This window comes from Phyllostomus hastatus, unplaced genomic scaffold, assembly GCF_019186645.2.
Source record: "Phyllostomus hastatus isolate PE091 unplaced genomic scaffold, TTU_PhHast_1.1 phas_scaffold_78, whole genome shotgun sequence".
Taxonomy (NCBI): Eukaryota; Metazoa; Chordata; class Mammalia; order Chiroptera; family Phyllostomidae; genus Phyllostomus; species Phyllostomus hastatus.
In genome coordinates this window covers 82602496-82621240 of record NW_025334041.1, presented here as the reverse complement: position 1 = coordinate 82621240, position 18745 = coordinate 82602496, and the positions used below count along the sequence as shown (strand labels likewise).

Here is an 18745-nt window from a genome sequence, read left to right as displayed (position 1 = left end):
CCAGTTCTTTACTGATCACAGGAGTTGGCAATATAGTTATGATTCACTGTATCACTTTCTTCATGGTGTCTTTTGAGGAACAGAAATTCTTCATTTTAAACTAGTCATACTTATCAATCTTTTATTTTGTGGTTAGCAAACTTTGTGTCTCATTTAGAAAATACTTCATCCTCCTTCCTACCTCTGGTGATAAAATTTTTATTCTTTATTTTCTTATAAAAGTTCTAAAGATTTCCCTGTCACATATAAGCGTTTAACCTATCTAAAACATATTATTATGAATGGTGTGTGGTAGGATCAAATTTCATTTTTCCCACATGTGATACTGATAATTCCAATATGATTCAATGACAAGATCCATCCTTTTCCCACTGCCCTGCAATGCCAGCTTAGCCACATATAACTTTTATAACGTGCTGTCTGTTTTGGGGCTCTCTCATCTGTTCTAGACTGAACAGTTTGTCTATTCTTCTTTCAGTATGACACCATCTTAGTCAGAATAGCCTTACAATTAACCATCTTAATATTTGGTAAGGCAAACCTTTAGCCTTAATATATATCTTAACCATATATATATATTATTTATATCCATTAAACTGCTTCACTAACAATGATGTCTTCCTTAACATGCATCAATTTCCCAATAAGTGTTCTATACCTCTTTTGTTAAGATTTATTTCTAATTTTTTACTATTGTAAAAGGTATTTCTTTAAAGTTTTTCAGAGTTTGTTTCTAATTATAGAAATGCTATTGATTTTTAAATATCGATCTTATATCAAGCTACCTTGTTAAACTCTTACTAGTTGTAATAATTTTTCCATAGGATCTTTTAGTTATTAATGCAGTCAATCAAATAAGTTTCAAATAAGTTAGTTTTGTTCCTTTACAATCTTTATACCTTTTATTATTTAAAAAAAATCTTACTAGACTAGGACAACTATGTTGAATGACAATGGTGATGAGGCATCCATATCTTATTCCTGATTTTTAAAAAGATGGTTTATTTATTTATTTATTTTATTTTATTTTATTTTATTATTATTTTTTAATCATTGTTCAAATACAGTTTTCTCCTTTTTACTCCCAATCCAGTCCCCTCTCCCACCCTCCCCACTTCCCTCCCATTACCACCCTCCCCTTAGTCTATGACCATGTGTCCTTTAAGTTTGTTCCTGTGAACCCTTCCCACTGTCCCCTTAAATTCCCTCTTCTCTCCCCTCTGGTCACCATCAGCCTGTCCTCTATTTCAGTGTCTTTGGTTATATTTTGCTTGTTTCTTTGTTTTGTTATTTAGGTTCCTGTTAAAGGTGAGATCATATGGTATTTGTCTTTCACTGCCTGGCTTGTTTCGCTAAGCATAATGTTTTCCAGCTCCATCCACGTTGTTGCAAAGGGTAGGAGCTCCTTCTTTCTTTCTGCTACATAGAATTCCATTGTGTAAATGTACCATAGTTTTTTGATCCATTCATTTACTGATGGGCATCTTGGTTGCTTCCAGCATCTAGCTATTGTAAATTGTGCTGCTATGAACATTGGGATGCATAGGTTCTTTTGAATTGGTGTTTTAGTATTCTTAGGATAGAGTCCCAGCAGTGGAATTTCAGGGTCAAAAGGCAGATCCATTTTTAGTTTTCTGAGGAAGTTCCATACTGCTTTCCATAGTGGTTGTACCAGTCTGCAGTCCCACCAGCAGTGCACTAGGGTCCCCTTTTCTCCACAACCTCTCCAACACTTGTTGTTTGTTGCTTTGTTTATGATGGCCATTCTGTCTGGTGTGAAGTGGTATCTCATTGTGGTTTTACTTTGCATCTCTCTGATAGCTAGCGATATTGAACATCGTTTCATGTGTCTTTGGATTTTCTGTATGTCCTCCTTGGAGAAGTGTCTGTTCAAGTCCTTTGCCCACTTTCTAATTGGATTCCTTGTCTTCTTAGAGTGCAGTTGTGTAAGTTCTCTATATATTTTGGAGATTAAACCCTTGTCTGAGGTGTCATTGGCAAATATGTTTTCCCATACAGTTGGTTCTCTTTTAATTTTGATACTGTTTTCTTTAGCTGTGCAGAAGCTTTAATTTTGATGAGGTCCCATTTGTTTATTCTTTCCTTTATGTCCCTTGCTCTAGGGGACACGTCAGCAAAAAAGTTTCTTCGTGAAATATCTGAGATTTTCCTACTTACGTTCTCCTCTAGGACTTTAATGGTGTCATGTTTTATATTTAAGTCTTTTATCCACCTTGAATTTATTTTTGTATGTGGTGTAAGTTGGTGCTCAAGTTTCTTTTTTTTGCACGTGGCTGTCCAGTTCTCCCAACACCATTTGTTGAAGAGGCTATTTTTACTCCATTTTATGTTGCTGCCTCCTTTGTCAAATATTAATTGACCATAGAGACTTGGGCTTATTTCTGGGCTCTCTGTTCTGTTCCATTGGTCTATGTGCCTGTTTTTATGCCAGTATCAGGCTGTTTTGATTACAGTAGCCTTGTAATAGAGTTTAGTGTCAGGTATTGTGATCCCTCCTACTTTACTCTTCTTTCTCATTTATTTATTTTTTAGAGAGGGGAGGGGAGAGAGGGAAAGAAGCATCAATGTGTCATTGCCTCTTGTGCACCCCCTAAGGGGGACCTGTGCCCTGACTGGGAATTGAACCAGCGATCCTTTGATTCACAGGCTGGCACTCAACCACTGAGCCACACCAGCCAGGGCTTATCCCTGATTTTTTGAAGGCAATATTTTTTATACTTCACCATTAAGAATTGTATTTACTGTAGATTTTTGTAAACACACTTTGCCAAGTTAAGGGAGTTACTTTCTATTCCTAGTTTGCTAAGAGTTTTTCTCTTAAATAGTGAATGAATGTTATTGTATTTTCAATCAATAAGACAACTTGTTTTTTACCTCTTAATCTGTTAATGTTATTAATTATATTTATACATTTCTATTCCCAAATTACTTTGCATTCCTGGGGTAAATCCTACTTAGCACTGTATTCTCTTTCTACATATGACTGGATAATTTAAGATTGTTTTATCAATTTTTATGAGTGGATTGGCCTGCAATTTTCTTTTCTTACATTATCCTTGCCTGGCTTTCTACTTGGAAAGTGTTTTCTTCTTATTTTTTAATTTCCAAAACAGTTTGTATAAGATTGGAGTGACGTACTTCTTGGAAGTTTAATAGAACTTGACTGTAAAACCATCTAGGTTTGCTATATTATGGGAACAATGCAGATTTTTTATTTCTGAGTCAAATTTCTTATCTTTTAAAGGAATGTACCTATTTTTGTCTAAATGTTTGAATTCCTAATTCCATCTGTACTTATGTTCCCCCTTCCCAACCTGAACATAGTTTCTTGTGCCTTCTTTCTTTTTTTTCCTTCATTGCATTTACCAAAGGATTATCTATTTATCAGTTTTTTTCAAAGAACCGACTTTCGAATTGTTGGTTATCTCTGTTGCTCTTTTCAACTGAAGCAGTGTAGAGTGTATGAGCTTTGGAGCCAGGCAGCTTAGATTTGAATCTCTGTTCTATCTCTTAATTGAGAAACCTTGGGAAATTTAATTTGGACAAGACATTATGCCTTGCTTTCTTCACCTAGATACATGAAGAGTAAATAACAAAATATGTGGAAACTATCTAGAATGGAAAGTATTTGAAAAGTAAGTGAGCAATAAAATGTTGTTATTATTATGATCTATACACAGATACTAGAGTATGTTGAGACTGTGTTTTTTATTTCACACATCTTTTCCTTGGGGCTCAGAAACTACTTAAAATGAAACCAACTAGCAGCATTTTTCCCTTGATTGATGGCTCTTCTATGGGGTTAACTTTGGCTGCTGGAATGGGCAGCCTCCTCTAGATCCCAGACTTACAATCAGGATCCAGCATTAAGGATTTGCCTTATTGTGTAGGGTTGGCTTATATGTAAAGAGGGCATAGAAAGATAGAGAAGGCATCCAGCTTTTCTTGTGAGAGGTATATATGCACATATTTTTATGTCTTAGACCAATACTTCCTAGTCCTCATTTAAGTACAAAAAAGAAACAAAATAGATAAATAACAAAAACTATAGAAAATTGTTATGTTAAATAAAAACAAAAAATTACATACATGAATTATAATTATGCAACCTAAACATGATTGTGGAGAACTGAGAGACAATGTACAAGAATAAAATCAGTGTAATGGGGTAGTGGGATTATGAATGATTTTTATTAAAAGATTATTTTATGGTCAGATTTTCTTTTCAATAAAAAATTACTAGAGCCTGATATTTTCTTGGTAAAAACACATATGTAAAAAGGTACTACTACTACTACTACTACTAATATCAACAGATAACATTTACTTACTACTCACATGTCCAAGAACTGTTCTAGGTGCTTTACATGCAAGTTGTATTTAATCCTCATAAAAACCCTACGAAGTGCCCTGGCTGGTGTGGCTCAGTGGACTGAGTACTGGCCTGAGAACTAAGGGGTCACTGGTTCAATTCTCAGTTAGGGCACATGCCTGGATTGTGGGCCAGGTCCCAGTAGGGGGTGCAAGAGAGGCAACCACACATTGTTGCTTCTCTCCCTCTCTTTCTCCCTCCCTTCCCCCTCTCTAAAAATAAATAAATAAAATCTTTAAAAAAATCTCTATGAAGTAGCTACTGTTATTCACCCTATTTTATAAATGAGAAAATTGTGGAATAAATAGTTTAAACAACTTGTTCAAGGTTACACTGTTCTTCAGTAAAATGTAAAATCCAACTGGATGGTTAAATAAATGGTGAAGAATTTACACATTGGAATATCTCAAAGCTGTTATAAAGGATGGGTTAGATCTCTATGTGCCAATATGGAAAAAATATTGGATAAACAGTTAAATAAAAACCAAAAATACAGTGCAGTGAGTACTGTATAATTCCATTTTCGTAAAAGTAGGTAATATCAATAACAATAATCATGTTACATGCATGTCCACATCCATGCATATGTAGGGAAAGCAATTCAGGAGAATGTCCTATACTGCTGATGGTGTTTATCTCTGGAGGGTAGAATTTTGGATCATTTCAAACTGTTTACATTATATTCCTGTAATGTTTAAATTTGTATAGCTTGTAATAACAAATTAAACTAATGAGAAAAAAGAGCACTAGGCAGGTTCTTTCAGCTAAATTTTAAAGTAAAGAAAAAAATGAACAAGTTAGACCAAGCAGGAACAGACAAAGGTGCTGTTTAACATACAGTTAGAAGAAAACATATAACAGGCTATAGAGGCTGAAAATTTATAGAAAACCCTAACTGATACAAATGTGATTTAAAGTTAACATTTTCATTTTAGATCTTATTAAACAACTTTCTAAAATGTGAGTTGACATCCTTAATTTCTAAGTTCACTTTTTCTGTTATAATTCTGGATCTTTTAGAGTCTCCAAGTCATCTTTGTAATGATTAGTTCTCACTGTACAGGGCTGTACTAAAGAAGACAGACTTTAGACCTATCAAAGGACATAGTCTCATAGTTACTTTTAAAAAAATTTGATTTGAGAGAGAGAGAAGGGAAGGGAAAGGGAGAAAGAGAAACATAATTTTTGTTGTTCCACTTATTTATGCATTCATTGGTTGCTTCCTGTATGTGCCTGACCAAGGATTGAACCTGTAATCTTTGCGTATTGGGACGATGCTTTAACCAATTGACCAACCTGGCCGGGACCTTATAGTTACATTTTAAACTAATCTGCAATATCAACACTTCCTTGCAACATGTTTCTTTCTTTGAAAAGTAGAGTACAGACAATTTTTATTTAATTGATGATCATGATTATCAGAGTTTTAAAAATTATATGTAAATAAATTCAAGGAGTATTTGAATCAATTCATGATGTTCATGGACTATGAAGGGAAGCTATGGGTGATTGGGATATGTCCGAAACTATCTGAATTGGTGTCAGACAGGTTGACCATGACCTCTCCCAAATATTTTGATTTTTTCCCATTCACTTATTTATTCAACATTTATTGAGAGTGTATTATGGGCCAGACAGAGTGATATATGCTGGTGATACAAAGATATTTAAGACATAGTCACATCTTCAGGTAGCTCACAGTCCACTTGGGATCTACCCATTAAATTTTTTTTCAGAAATATTAAACCATCTATATACAAAAACATTTTAAATTATTTTTAAATTTAAAAATACATTTACTGATTTTAGAGAGAGAGGGAGGGAGAGAGAGAAGCATAGATGTAAGAGAGAAACATTGATTGGTTGCCTCTCATATGTGCCCTGACTGAGGATCAAACCCACAACCTAAGTATGGGCCCTGACTGGGAATTGAACCCTCAAACTGCTGGTGTACGGCACAATGCTTCAATCACTGGCCAGGGCCAAATACTTAAAAAAAATGTTAATAATAACAACAGCTAACTGTTACTGAGAACTTTTTATGTACTAAGTAATTAATGTACATGATCTCATTTAATCCCCACCACAACTGTATGGGGTAGGAATTGATCACTAAGGTTAGACAGGCTAAGTATCTTGCCCAAAGTCATATAGATAGTATGTGATAGAACTGAAATTTAGACTTAGGCAACCTAATTCTGGAGTATGTATCCTTCTGGGAATGAGAGAAGCTAATGTTGCTAGTCTCTTGATAAGGACACCAAGATGAAACAAAACATAACAGAATAAAGAGATTAAAAAATTGATTTTAGGTAGAGGGAAAGAAACATTGATGTGAGAGAGAAACATTGATCAGTTGCCTCACATATGTGCTCAAACTGGGGATTGAACCTGAAACCTAGGTATGCTCCCTGACTGAAGATGGATCCTGCAACCTTTTGGTGTATGGGATGGTGCTCCACCCAAGTGAGCCACCAGGCCAGGGTGCACAACCACCCTCATGGCCCTAAAGAAATTAATTATGAGAAAGTATGGGCGAAGTAGAAGATTTCAAGCCATAAATCATATGTACACTTAACCCACAAAGAGGAATTACAAGCAATTTATGGGATGATATATTATTTATATGCAAATAGGAAGTTACTGGAAAACGATCTGCGGTGACACAAAGGTAGAAGGCTGCTTTCCTGCATTTAAAAGCTTTTTCATACAGCCCTAGTCACTAACAATTCTAAATGAAGGCATTGGGTGGCCTTAGAGTACTCTGAACTCTGCGCCTTAGAGATATAGCAAGTTCTTTCTGGGCACAGTCACTGAAGGGAGAAAAGGGCAGAGTCCATGCCTGATCTGTTCATGGCCAAAAAGAAAAAGAGCTTCTTGCTCACAGATTCCTTTTGAGAACGCACTGGGAAGGGCTATAAATGGTGGATGAGTTGTGGCCTACTCTGACCAGGAAGGTGGAGGTGTTACTAGGGACTGGGTGCAGGGGATGCTGGGCAGACTGAGAACAGCTTCCACAGGTGTCATTGCCATCAATTCATTCAACAAGTGTCTACTGATAATCTAGTATATGCTATACACTGGGACACAAAAATGAGTAAGACAAATTTCTAATCTCAAGGTACTTAGAGTTTGTTTTTTTAAATTGTTGTTCTGTTACAGTTGTTCCAATTTTCCCCCTGCCCTGCCCACACCCCCACTCCCACAGTCGATGCCCATCCTGTTGTCCATGTCCATGGGGCATTTATACTTGTTCTTTAACTAGGCCCTTCTCTTTCTTTCCTCCCTTCTCTGTCCCCCCCATTCTCGCATGGTCCCTGTCAGTCTGTTCCTTGTTTCCAGGCCTCTGGTTCTATTTTGCTCATTTGTTTGTTTTGTTCACTAGTTTCCACTTATAGGTGAGATCACATTTAATGCAGAGAGAACAAATGAAACATATTTTATATTTTTAGGTGAAAAGGCAAAATTATGAAACTATAAAGCAGGGGTAAACAATTCTATATGGTATGTAATTAAATGCTAAGTTGTGCAGTGCAGACCACAAGTATGTGGTTGTTCTAAGGAGCGAAGAATCAATTTTGCAGTCACAAACCTGAATTAGGCCTCAAAGGATGGGGAGTATTCGGCTGGAAGAAGATACGGGAAGGAACTCAGAGGAAGGAAGAATGAATTCAGAGGAAAAAGCTACTGTGAGTGGAGGAATGTAGAGTAAGAAAGGTAGACAGTGAGGACGCTGACTTGAGAAAAACAGAGTGTGTGCAGGAGGGGAAACTCATAAACCACACAGCTAAGGCTGGTTGCTCACCTTTCCTCCCTGACCAGAACAATGGCAGTGGCCTCGTGATGCTGGAAGGACCCACATGTGTCAGAATCTGATGGGAAACTCACCCCTAGTTACTAACCCCTGGACTGATTAGGGACTGAAGGGCAGAATATATTATCCATGTGGGACCAGGAAGAGATCAATAGTATCAGAACAGTGGGCTCCTGCCTATGTGTATACCTTGGAGAAGGTCAATATAGCCAGGAAGGACTGCTGGAGGGTGAACTGTATGTAACTTGACTATTGGATAAGTTAAAATGAGTTTAAAAACCTCTTAAATTCTATAATTTGGGAATCTCTACCTGACTTCCTGACTAAAATCTCTTCATGATTTTCCATTGCCTTAGAATGAAGGGCTAAATCTTAGGATGGATTTAGGGCATATTTGGCCCTTCTTAATCTAACCCTTGCCTACCTTAACAGCATCACTTGTCCCTCCACCTGATGTGCCTCCAGCCATAGGGAACCACAGGTATGTCTCTGAAAGTTTGATTCATCTTGCTTTTTCATGCCTCTGGGTCCCCTGTTTGAGTGCCCTTTTCCTCTTCTTCTGCTTGGATAATTCTACTTGTCCTTTAAGACTCAGTAGGAAGATATTTTTTTTCTAGGAAGTATAGGGTTATGGGTAATTTATGTAAGGTTTATTGGCAGGGACCTGGATGCCAGTGGTTGCTACGTGCTGAGGGTAGACAGGTTAAATACCAGGACTGGGAAGCTGGTGACTGAGAACGCATTCTGAGGAGGTGGGAGGGATGCAGGAGACAGGGTGTATGTGAACCAAAACTCCAACCCCCTGGCACATGGCTTCATTGTTCCATCAGACTTCACTTACAAAACACAAATTCAAATATCAAAATTGTTAAGAATGCCACGACAGCAAACTAAGAGCATTGAGTCCTAAGCACAGAGCTTTTATGAGTGCAGGGCCCTGTGTGACTGTGCTGGTCATAAGCCCATGAAGCCAACCCTGCATAAAAGTCTGTTCATACAGCATTGGTTAATAGCAAAATGTAAGAAAACAAATTGTTCATTAATAAGTGATTGAACCAATACATTACAGTCCAACCAACCACAAAGTAAAAAAGAAAAATCATGTAGCCGGGAAAAAATGAGACAGATCATTATAGATACTCACAGAGAGCTGACTAAAAACTGAGAAGGTTATAGAATATTATATAGGTAATCACATTAAAATATTAAATACCATTGACCCTCCATATCCATGGGTTCTGCATCAGTGGATTCAACCAAGTGGATTGAAAACATTTGAAAAAAAGTTACATTGTTACTGATGTTTTATGTAGTAAGACCTACAGACCTATGATAGTGTGTCTGTACTAAACACGTATAGACTTTTCTTTTTGATCATTATTCTCTAAACAATATAGTATAGCAACAATTCACATAGCATTTACATTGTGTTAGGTATTATAAGTAATCTAGAGATGATGTAAATTGTGCTGGTGGATAGGTTACATGCAAATACTACACTACTTTATATAAGGGACTTGCACATGTGCAGCTTTTGGTATCTGTGGGGGTTTTGGAGTCAACACCTTGCAGATATTGAGGGACACATATGTGTTTGTATGAATGTCTACCTAAAGTAACATTGGGAGGGATGCCTGAATCTCTTAAAAGTGGTTACAGGAGGAAGGGATTTTTACTTTTCATACTTACAATATTTCAGGCTTTTCATTAACATATATTGTTTCTGAAATAAAAGATATGATTAAAAATTCAATGCTAACACCTAGAAACATCTGTCTGACCCACAGTGAAATCTGTTGACTTCATCTCATTTAAGAACATAAAAGTAGCATGGGAAATAATCTTCCTGACCTGTAAAACACTACTCATTAAAATTCTTACCATTCTTTTTACCTTTACATTTAATTCTTACCATCACTGCTGGACTCTTCAACAGGGGATGCTGAGTCCATACACCCTAGGGTTTCCTTTACGATCTCAACCACCTGAAGTCTCCTGACCTTGACTAGGTCTGTGTCTTTCAATCCTTCCTCCAATTGTTTGACCAATTCTTTTCCGGGCTGGGAAGTCAGAATAGTAATCTGGAAATAAATCCAAGAATCAGGGTGTCTGCCTTTCCTTGCATACAGAGTGAGGAACATAGGTTAGTCTAAAGATTAACACCAGAGAAGCCAGTGGTAATGGCTATTGTCGTAAGGGCACGGAAGAGGATTCAATTGTACAATAACTACAAATCAAATTTCATTTGACAGGTTATTTTGGATCATCACAAGACCCTTTCAAACAGCGTAAGCCTACCTCAGGAAGTGACCAGTGAGAAGCCATCCGTGTGTTTTAGTTTTTACAGATTGCTTAAATCACTGGTAGTATCTGTCCTGCTCAAAATGCTTTGATTTTATGAGGGAAAAAAGAAAATCAGATCCTTAAATTCCACTCGCTATATGTGTACTGAATAGCAAAGAGCCTATATGTTCCTTTTCCACAGTGGTGCTTCCACGGAGATTTCTTTCCTGTTTGGCCTGGATCCAGCTGAGCTGTTTCTTTCAATCTCTTAACTCTAAAATGTACTCACCCTTGACCAATATATCTGATATAAAAGAATATTCAGGTGTTTGTGAAAAAATTGAGTATTTTGTTCCACCTGAATGAATACACTCGTATTATCAGCACTTTTGCCTTGAATTTGAAACTCTGGGAGGCAATTCTTTTTTGTACTTAGACATTTTTGATTGATGACGAGAGATGCAGATGAAAGCACAATTATTTTTTAAAACTCAGTTTGATGCCTAGGGTTACCAGAGATGGGAAGTGCTTTAACTCACACTCACACACTCCATGGACTGTACGGCCATGACTCATTATATTTTAAGATTGCCTCAGTTTGACACCAGAATTGTAGAAATTTTTTCACTTGCATATTTGCTAATCTCAAGAAAAGTTACTCATTTTGATGCCAAGATTTGATTAAAAACAATCACAAGTTTTTTTATTTGACCTGATATTGAACCAGACTTCATTAGATGTGATGATTCTTTGTTATTGTTTATTTATTTTTCAGTTACAGTTTACATTCAATATTATTTTGCATTAGTTTCAGGTGTACAGCATGGTAGTTAGACAATCATACTTTATAAGTGGCCCAAGAACAATAGTAAATTCTCAGAGGTACCGAGAATATATAAATACACACACCAATCTAGGCAGTTAAATGATTGCTTTGCAAGTTCCAAAAGTCCAAAGGCAGACGGTATATTCAGATTTTATTTTGATTTCAGTTCTCCCTTATAGTTCACTTTTGTTCCAATTTTTAGAGCTCTTCTCTATGCCTAGCTGTGTACTGTGTATTGCACAGGTGATAGGAAAAAGGGACCATGTTTCCTGCCTGTAGGGGGCTGAAAATCTAGTCTTGAACACTGCATTCAAAGGGAGTATAAGGGGACTAAATGGTAATGGAAAAAATACAATAAAGTTGAAATAAAAAAAGAAAATTACATTCAATGTGTATGAAACATAGAACAATATAAGCGATAAATAATGAAGCATCTAGATGGACTGAAATGGGAAGATGGCTTAGGATCTTAAGGCCAGCCTCTTACCTCCAGGGCAGTGTAGGCCAGAGTGGCACCTGTGGTGACATGTCTGCAGTACTGGTTGAACTGTTGGAGCCCATTTTCTACCGCCAGTTGCAGGGAAGTACCTTGTGGTCGGAAACAACCTTCTCTCTGTAACATGCGGAGTTCTGAGATGCAGGCCTGCAGCCTAGCAAAGTTCCCTTTCACTTGCTGCAGAGAAAAATGAATCAAAGATACAAATCTTTAGCCTGGCTGGCATAGCTCAGTGGATTGAGCACGGGCTGCGAACCAAAGTGTTGCAGGTTTGATTCCCAGTCAGGGCATATATGCCTGGGTTGCAGGTCATGGCCCCCAGCAACCGCACATTGATGTTTCTCTCTCTCTCTTTCTCCCTCCCTTCCCTCTCTAAAAACAAATAAATAAAATCTTAAAAAAAAGATACAAATCTTTAGTGACCCAAATGCAGATTAATTGGGAGTCTAACTTCATTACCATTTACTCCTCAGGAGTCCCTTCTCTTCCTAAAAATCTGTTTATTTGACCAACATTAACTGAATGCCTGCTATGTTCCAGGCACTGCATTCAAATCTTCCCCATACCAGAAGAAAGAAAATTTGCAGCCCAAGGGCTTTGATTATGTGGAGTTACCAGAAACAGGAAAAGAAATGTTTTAAATCATTCAGTCACCCAATGGAAGGTCCAATTGTGATTGCTTAGTTTTACTTTAGGGTGGCCTAAAAATTGGAGGATTAGCAGTGTTATTCTTAAACATTATCTTTATTTCTCAGTCTAAGCATTGGGAGCTTCTCTATTCAAGAGTGATGTTTTCCTAGAAATTGGGATTTTGATGTGGTTGTTCATAACTGATAAGGTCCTACCGATCTGCTCCTCAGGATCACTTCCTGGTAAATATTGGTTTAGTCTGCAGTCTGCTCAAGGAGTCAAGAGGTTCACTTTGTGGTTCTCTTCACCCTCCTTTATAAAACCTTGCTATTAGGAAGTAATCTAATATAATCTGATTTTAGATCAATGTTATATCTCCTAAGGACATATGCATTCTCAATATATGTTTCTCAACAAATTTTCTCAATGAAAATTTGTGACACTGTTTGAAGTGGGTGGGAAGAAATTATATTTTGGGATAAGGAAACCTTCCTGACCAAAGAGCAGAACTAAGAAATATTTGTAAGTGTACATAAAATTCATGATCATGAGTTCCAGTACTGCCAGGGTACAAAGATCACTTAAGCCAATGCTGCCCCACTCAGTTCCACAACTGATGACTTTGCTTACATGATCCTTTCCCTGAGCCTTTGTGAAAAACACAAGAAATAGGACATAATTTGTACACAAAGAGAACTTGCAATCTAGATAGAAAGATAAGAAACTTACTTAGAAAATGACAACAAATGAGATGATAGGTAGAGACTAGCAGACTTCAAGCATTTCTTTTCATGTATACCTAAATGTATCTGAAGAATGATATACTTCTTTACACATTTTAAATTGACATCTAGATTTAAAAATTCAGAATGTAAGTAGCTGCTAAGAATGTAACTTCCAGCATATTTTAAATATGAATATTTAAAAATAGAACTATAGCCCTGATTGGTGTGGCTTGGTTGGGCATTGTCCTGCCAAGCAAAAGGTTGCTGGTTGGATTCCCGGTCAGGGCACATGCCTAGGTTGTGGGTTTGATGCCTGGTCTCTGCATCAGAACTATTTACATATTGTAAGATTTTTAAATTTCCTATGACCATAGGCTCTAAGGAGTGACCTAGGTTGAATTATTATTAGAATTATTTTTCATATATAAATCAGTTAAAATATATATTACTTGTTTTGATATATAATAATTGGCATTAAGCATGAACTTTAATTTAAAATGAATCTCTTAATGGCATGAACATGCTGGGTTCTTTTTTCAAGTAGTTCAGGTATGTATGAATAAATACATTACTTGTTGCTCAGATAATGCCACTTTCAGAATGAATTCTATTCCTATTTCTTATTGTTATAATGCTGAAAACCTTGTCCTCATAAATATGAGATGCCAATCAAAATGTCAAATTCTTTCTGAGTTGTATGCCAGAAGTCATATAGAGATCTACCAATAAAAATTATTTTAATGACCTATCATTTGCTATTCAGTTTGCTTTTTCTTCATGTTTATTAAAACTGGAAACCACCTGTATGCAAAAGACTAAAACTAGTAACAAGTCATTTACTTTCTTACACTGATACCAACATTTTGAATTATTCCTTTGTTTAATGCCCCTGGAAGTTTTAAAACCACATGGCAACTCATCACAGTAAGATTCATAATGGGGGAAAAACATGTAGCTCTCCCCTCTTTCTTTGTACTTGGGATTTTCTTTGTGAAGTGAAAGGGGGTAATTGTGAGAGGGTTGGTGAGAATGGAGAGGCAGCCTGATGACCTCATCATAGGCATAATTAGTCAAAGAAGTTTTAAAAAGAATACTCATGGAAATTGAGAATCTACATATCAATTCTCTAAAATTACCTATCGCTGTGCACTCTGTGAAGTCTTCTTGTAGTCCTAGGCTATGTGTACCCCAGTTTGAAGAGATCATCATAGACCGTAGATGCTTTCCAGGTGTGTCCCACCCAGGGGCTACATGTGGCTCAGGATGGCTATGAATGTGGCCCACCACAAAATCGTAAATTTACTTAAAACCTTTTTTTTTGCTCATCAGTTTTCATTAGTGTTTGTGTATTTAATGTGTAGCCCAGACAACTCTTCTTCTTCTAGTGTGGTCCAGAGACACCAAAAGGTTGGACACCCCTGCTAGAAGTTAAGAAAAAGAAAGGTAAGTGTTGTTGGAAAGGAGGTGAGATTGGGCTGAGAATTGAAAGGGTAACATTTGTAAAAATACAGTATTTTATGTGTGTATGTGTGTGTGGGTGGTGTTGGTGGGTAGGGAGGCAGAAAGTTCAATGTAACCAATGGTGTAGGGGTTGAGAGTAAGTATGTGCTAGAGAGAATGAGAAAATGTTCTTGACAAGAGTAGAGGATGCTTGTTAAGAAGTAGTGGGCATTTTAGTCAAGAAGTAGCTAGGTTTTAGCTCAGGCTTTAGACCCAGATAGACTTGAGTTCCACACCTGGCTCTCCCTCTTATTGGCTCTAAGTACTTAAACCTAAATTTCTTCAACTAGAAATTAGGGACAATGGAAATACTTATCTTAAAGAATGTCTTAAGTACATTAGTTTATGACACACAGTATGCACTCAGTGTTAGATGTGGTTATTATTTTCATCACTATTACACTCTAAAACCATTTAAGATATTACTGATCAAACACAAGGGGTTTGTATTGACTTAATGGTCCTGTTCTACTACTGACAAAATAACAAAAAAACCTAAAAAAAAGTATTCATGTAAAGGACATTGATTCATTCACTCATTCATTAAAAAATTATTATTAGGTGCTTATGATATACTAGGTACCTACAAAAGCCCATAATTTCAACTTTCTATTAACTTTACAACTAAGTGAAATAAATAGCCTCAGAATACAAAGGGATAAGAGCCACAATAGAATGACGTTTTCCAAAGTGTATTGACCAGTTACTGTCTGTCTATCTCAGTAAAATATAAGCTCTTTATTAAGGACAAAAAACAAACTGGGGAAACATTTTCAACATATATGATTATCATGACCTTAATATTGTTAGTATGTAAAAAGCATCTACAAATAAATAAAGTTGATATCTGAAACATATTCTTCTGCCACCTAACAATATACATACTAGATAAGGCACAAATATCTTTTAAATGCATAGTTGCATTCATAGGAAATTAAGGGAAATCTTCAAGTACCCAAGTGGGGGACAGCAGGAAACAGGAAACCACAGTGTTAAATAGATATAAAAGTTTTGGCTTTACTTGCTGATCTTGAGAACCTAGGGCCTTGTGTTTCAAGGGAGCAGGAGACAAGGCCTTAGCCAACATAAGGAGAAGAGTTGGAACTGCAACATGGTTCAAAATTAAGACTGTTTGAAAGGTTACTTTATCAGTGAAAAGGTGGGCTAGAAAGAATCCATCCAGCGATATAGGGTGATGACAATGATATGTGTTGACTAATGTGAGTTCTGAGTAGAAATGAAAAAGAAATTACTGCTGAGAACTAGAAACAACATGCCTCCCTTCATGTAGGTTTGGGATTTGACTTCACCTGCAGGTCTAAGAAACCCTAAGTTTAAAACATTACTTAAAGTGGTCCTGAATTGATAGCATCTCAGGGAACCTGGCTCATGTAAACACAAATTTTCTCTAGACTTTTACAGCCTAAACTCAGGCCTCACAGAATTCTCACATATTACAATCAACTAAACATATGCTCATAATACAAAATTACAAAATCAGTGAGAAAATAAACATCATGAGTGAGAGTTAGCAGAAACAAACAGCAGAATTAGAACATCAACCATTTCAGATACTGGAATTATCAAATGTATTTAAGTACCTTTAAGATGTTTAAGGAAATAAAAGAGGGAATCGAAACCATGAACAAAAGAGAAAAGAACTATCAAAAAGGATGAGACATATTTAAAAAATTACCAAATAGAATTTCTAGAAAATAAATTATAATAATTGAAATAAGAAACTCAATGAATGTGTTAATTGATAGATTAAACACCACTGAAGAATTATCAACTTGGAAAATAAAGCTGAAAAAAATACTACAGAACATGGCATGGAAAGACAGAGGAGGAAAATATGAAAAACATGTTAGGAGAAATGGAAGAAAAAGTAAGAAGACCTAATACTTAACTAATTAGAGTCTCAAAGGTGTGGGCTGGAGATAATGAAGAAGAAGCAATATTCAAAGAGGTAATGGATGGGAATTTTTCAGAAATGATGGAAAGGCACGAACCCTTAGATTCATAAAGCACAACAAACACCAAGTAGGAGAAATAAAAAAGAAATCCATATTTAGACACACTAAAGACAAAATAACTCAAAAAAATCTTAAAATCAGTCAGATATTAAAAATATTATTTATCAAGAGAAAGAAGGACTGGCAGAAGACTTTTTAACAGCAACACTGTTATCAAAGAAGGCAGTAGAATGATATCTTCAAAATGTCAAGGAAAAAAACTTCTCAATTTAGAATGGTTAAACTAATGTTGCCTAATTTTATGTGTCAACTTGACTGAGCCACAGGATGCCCATATTAAACATTATTTTCGGGAGTGTTGGTGAGGATGTTTCCAGATGAGATTAGCATTTGAATCAGTGGATTCAGTAGATTCTTGTCCCCAGTGTGAATGGGCATCGCCCTGCTGAAGATCTGAATAGAACAAAAGGCAGAGGAAGGAGGAAAGCCCCTCCCTTTTCTTCCTGCTTGCCTGTTTGAGCTGGGACTTTGGTCTCCTCCTGCCCTAGAACTGGGATTTGCACCTTTCGGTCCTTTGGTTTAACCAAAGGCTTTCAGACTTGTACTGAAATCACACACTACCAGCTTTCTTGGGTCTCCAGCTTGCAGATGGCAGATCATGAGACTTAGACTCCATTATCACATGAACCAATTCCTAATAATGTTTCATAAATCTTCATATATTTTTACATATATATATATTTATTTTTTAAAACTCCATAAAATTTTATAAATTCACACACACACACAGACACACACACACACACACACACACACACACACACACTCCATCCTGTTGCTTCTGTTTCTCTGGAGAACTCTGACCAAAGCAAATTTTGTCACTGAGAGTGGTTTCCAGAGGAAGAGAATGTTAAGCATGAGTTTTCTGAATCAGTTCTGGGTTTTCTGGAATTGGCTCTCTAATCTGATTAGATTTAAAGATGCTAATAAGTGTATTCCAGTACTAAAGAGAGCAATGATAGTCCACGGCATGATATGGTTATAGAGATATATATAAAACATCTGCAGTGGATATTTTACTCCTAATCAACCACTTACAAGAAGCTATCCCTTATAAGGAGCAAGGAGATGGGGGACTGAAGTGTACATGCCCGCCAATTAGTTTTCTTGATTGTAATTAACTGCCTGACATTAAGCTTTTGATTTACAGGTCATTCATTTTGAATGAACACATTTCCAGCTACATAACTAGATAAAAAAAGGCTGTTTTACCATGAAGCTCCCCTTTTTAGAACATTTTTGTGGACCTAGAAAACTAAACATTTGAGTGACCCATAATCATTCCCAGACTTGAGCCAATTTACAAACCCTGAAACCCTTGAATAAAGGGGATGTGGGATCCCCTTGAGGAAGGACACTAGCACCTTTCCCAAAATTTATACCTTTAATCTTTCTCTAATCCTTCCCCAAAGGGACCTACAGGCTTTTACCAGGGTACCTGTTACCTGTACCTGTACAGTGAGGCAAAGGAAATAATCAGAACTTTTAGGGTCTACTGGACACTGTCACTGAACTGAAACTAATACCAGGAGATCTCAAACATCACTGTGGCCTAGTCAAGGTAGGGACCTATGCATATCGAGTGATCCATGGAGCTTTAGCTCAGGTCTGTCTCACAGTGGGTCCACTGGGTCCCTAAATGCATCCTGTGGCAGTTTTCCTCAGTTTTAGAATGTATGTTTGGAACAGCCATACTTAATAGCTAGCAGAATTTTCCAACAATGGTTTCCCCACGTGTAGAGTGAGGGCTATTATGGGGGGAAAGGCCAAGTAGAAACCATTAGAATTGTCTCTACTTAGGAAAATAGTAAACAATAGCAATTCTGTATTTCTGGAGGCACTGCAGAGATTAGTGCCACCATCAAGGACTGGAAAGATGCAGGGAGGGAATTCTCACCACGTCCCCATCCAACTTGCCTATTTGGCCTGTGTAGAAGGCAGGTGAGTCTTGGACAATGACAGTGGATTATCATAAGCTTAACCAGGTGATGACTCCAATGGAAGTTGCTGTACCAGATGTGGTTTCATTACTTGAGCAAATT

At 36.8% G+C, this 18745-nt stretch overlaps 1 protein-coding gene across 1 annotated transcript in view; it reads right to left on the bottom strand.

The window, feature by feature from the left end:
- The window catches only part of LOC123811849 (meiosis 1 associated protein), a 60364-nt gene that overhangs the window by 35922 nt on the left and 5697 nt on the right, over positions 1-18745 (bottom strand). The window contains exons 2-3 of the mRNA XM_045828351.1: positions 11804-11989; positions 10120-10288 (exon numbers count right to left, since the gene is read on the bottom strand). Coding sequence (XP_045684307.1) covers positions 10120-10288; positions 11804-11989 — 355 coding nt within the window. The remainder of the gene's footprint in view (positions 1-10119; positions 10289-11803; positions 11990-18745) is intronic.